At 40.3% G+C, this 3,414-nt stretch overlaps 1 protein-coding gene across 1 annotated transcript; it reads left to right on the forward strand.

Annotated features, from left to right (window-relative positions):
* Positions 1 to 4: 4 nt before the first annotated feature.
* LEPROT lies at positions 5 to 3,414 on the forward strand (the record flags this gene model as incomplete). The annotated part of the gene is made up of 3 exons (XM_017740576.1): positions 5 to 93; positions 900 to 1,086; positions 2,252 to 3,414. Coding segments are annotated over 3 exons (393 nt in total), but the record flags the coding sequence as incomplete, so codon positions are not given.

The raw sequence follows: 3,414 nt of genomic DNA on the forward strand, positions 1-3,414 counted from the left end.
GCCCTGTGCCGTTGCAGCTCTCGTGGCCCTTTCCTTCAGCGGAGCCATCGGGCTGACGTTCCTCATGCTGGGCTGCGCCCTGGAGTACTACGGGTGAGCGGGCCGGCGCCTTTCCCAAAGCTTCTGCTGTTTAAAATCCATTAATTAAGGTGTTTCTCTCATTTAATTGAGCTGTTTGGCTCCTCCTGCAGCCCCCCCGCTTCCAGGCTTTTGGCACGTGGCAGTTTGTTGTGATTAAACACCACTTCCTTAGCCGGTATTTGCATTTCCATTATTAAAAAAAAAAGAAAAAAAGACTGCGGACAGCTCTGCGCTGCCTGAGGAGAAGCGGTGCCGCCTTGCTAAGCAGGCGTTTTAAATCTCACACAAACATTCTCCTTAGTGGCCTGGTTTTTTGAACAACCCTCCTCCTCCCACAAGGTTCCACTTGGAATGTCCCCACCCACGGCAGGGGCTGCAACCGGATGAGCTTTGGGTTCCCTTCCAGCCCAAACTGCTCTATAATTCCGTGATTCTGTGTCTGTAACACTTCAGAAAATTGAGAGGAGGCTCACGAGAGCTCTGACGCAGAGATGACATGCGAGGGTGTGCCTGCTTTATCCCTGGAATTTGGGGAAGCGGCTCCTGTCCTGCTCCAGTGCATTTCCTGCTCCCTCTGTGGTCACAGTTGAATCAGCGAAATGATGCAAAAGTAAAATAAACTAACACTTGGTCGTGTGAGAGGGTGGATGTTGTTGTACCCCTGCAGGGAAAACAAGGTGGACTTGCCCCATTTTGGGTGGAATCTTTTGATTAATCCACTTTGCAAGCCAAAAAGTAGGATTAGAAGTATTGCACTACGTTTCTGATTGAAGTATCTATTTTAACTGATTATGAATTTCTTTCTTCCCCCTCCCCAGTGTGTACTGGCCTCTGTTTGTGTTAATATTTTACTTCATCTGCCCCATTCCCCACTTCATTGCCAAGAGGGTCAGTGATGACAGTGATGCAGCCAGCAGTGCCTGCAGGGAGCTGGCCTATTTCTTCACCACAGGAATTGTTGTCTCTGCCTTTGGATTTCCTATCATCCTTGCTCGGGTGGAAGCAGTAAGTCCTTGCTAATTTTTGTTCTCAGACACCACTTACTGGATATCATCTTTAAATGCACTGTAAATCCTGCTTTCATTTCGTTACTGTGTTGTCTCCAGGTGAAAATAATCCACTGAAATTTTCCTTTTTGGCCTAAACAAAGGACTCACATGACTGAAAAGTTTTTAGCTGTTCTTTTTCCCCTCAGACTTGTTTTGCTCCAGCACAAGATAATATCTCTTCCTCCACCTCATGCTTCTCTGTCTCATGACCCTTTGCACGACTTCTTGCTCCAGCTTCCTTATTTTTATCTTGGAATGTCTTTCTCTATTTAGGATGCTGCATACTTGGGGAATGGAGAGTGTTAGGAGTTAAAAGATAAAAGGCCAAGCTTCCAGAGCTGCCCTTGTGGCTTTCAAAGCATTTCCCAAACTTTGGCCCCTCAAAGCCTGAGGAAACTCTGCCTAAGTTCTTTCCTCTTTGCTTTCTGAACTGCTCTGCAGTGCTGAGATTTTGGTCACATTTGTTTGAAAGGCAAAGAATTTCCCCCCTCTCACATCCCAACCACTCAGTGATGTTTTAGTGTGTCCTGTTGGTTTTCCCCTTTGCTTTCAGTCCTTTAAATTTTGTGTGCTTCCTCTGAATTTATTTGTAATGCCCAATTTCCCTGCCATTTTTATTTTGAAATTGTGGCCCTGGCAGCAGCAGAATGACCACGAGAGGGAACTCTGATTCATGTATTTTAAGAGTAAATGTTGCTTATTTGAGTAAATTTAGTTGTGCAGCTCATTAAAAAAAAAAAGGTGATTACATTTAAAACCATGTTTTCCATGCCTGTTACTTATTTAAAAGGAGATATTTTTATTTTGTTGCGTGGCAATGAAAGGAGAGCAGTAATTTCACCAGATTTCTCTCTGATTTAGGTGTGTTTTAATCATGGCAAGTAATTATTTCCTTCTAAATCCTAGCAGTAGCTTGGCTGAAGTGTTTATTAGTGATATGAGTGGCTTCTAATTGAATAATTAGTCACACAAATTGAATTATTTATTGTCTTTCCTGCTTTTAGCATCTTTCTGTAGTATTTTTGGTTTTTTACTATTTTAGTTGATCTAATGCCTAGAAATAACTGCCCTGAGCATCTCTTCCAAGAACTGCTTTGATTGTTCCATTTCTTGCATTTCAGATCAAATGGGGAGCCTGTGGCCTGGTGCTGGCTGGCAATGCAGTCATTTTCCTTACTATTTTAGGCTTTTTCCTTGTGTTTGGCAGAGGAGATGACTTTAGCTGGGAGCAGTGGTAGGAGCTCGCTGTGGTGCTGGTAATGCTGAATATTTTACAGCCTTTCTGCCCTGCTCTGTGTGTATGTACAGATATTGTAACGTGTGTGGTGCACATCCACGTGGCTTTACATTATCACTTCATAACTTGCTTTTAAAATGCACTTCAGCCAAAGGGACAGTGCTGACAGTTGGTTTAAAGTAGTCACTCAAATCTGGGATTATTATGAATTTATCCTTGAAGTTTACAAAATATAAGCAGTTTTACCTGTTTTTTCCCCACTCTATTTGCATTAATTTTTGGTTTAATTTTTGTGTCGTTGATCCATTGGTCACTATTCCTGTTGGGTTTTTAACCATATAACAAAGTAGAACAATATAAAGATTATCCTAATTGGTATTGTTAAACTTGATCAATCTTTCTGCTTTAATTGAGTTAGCATTTTCTTTACATCTCATTAATTGTAATTTGAGGGGTTTTCCTTAATGACATAAAGCCAAACATAAGTTCTGTGAACTCTTACTCCCTAATGAAAGCAAAAGAAAATAACCCTGGTTAAAAATCCTTCTACTTATGTTTATTTAAAGATAATTTTCTCCCCACAAAGATAACTCCCTGTGCCTATTCAGTGTAAAAATTGTGGATTTATTTGGGGAATAATATATTTTAATGCATCTTAAAGCTGACATGACTTCTATGAAGGTTCACAAAAGGAGGAACTACCCTCAGGACACTTAAAATCACAATTTAGTGTTCAACTCTATTTTTATGTGTGTAAAATGCCTGAATTGCTAAGAATTGAGTGTTCTGCTGGGTAGGATTTCTTATCTCCTCCTTGCTTTTAAAACACACTTATTCAACTCCTATTTTTTTGTCTGTAAGAAGGTTGTTATTACATTAAAACACTATATTTTTAAATAGCATTATCCTAGTAAACATTCATATAATCACACTAAGAAAAATAAGTTTTATTACTTTAGTTTTGTAAGAATAGAGTGAAGCTTCAGTAATTAATTACATGAACACTCTGAAACAGGGACAGAAATCATTCTGTGGTCCCCAGTCATG

This window comes from Corvus brachyrhynchos, unplaced genomic scaffold, assembly GCF_000691975.1.
Source record: "Corvus brachyrhynchos isolate BGI_N302 unplaced genomic scaffold, ASM69197v1 scaffold280, whole genome shotgun sequence".
NCBI classification, from domain to species: Eukaryota; Metazoa; Chordata; class Aves; order Passeriformes; family Corvidae; genus Corvus; species Corvus brachyrhynchos.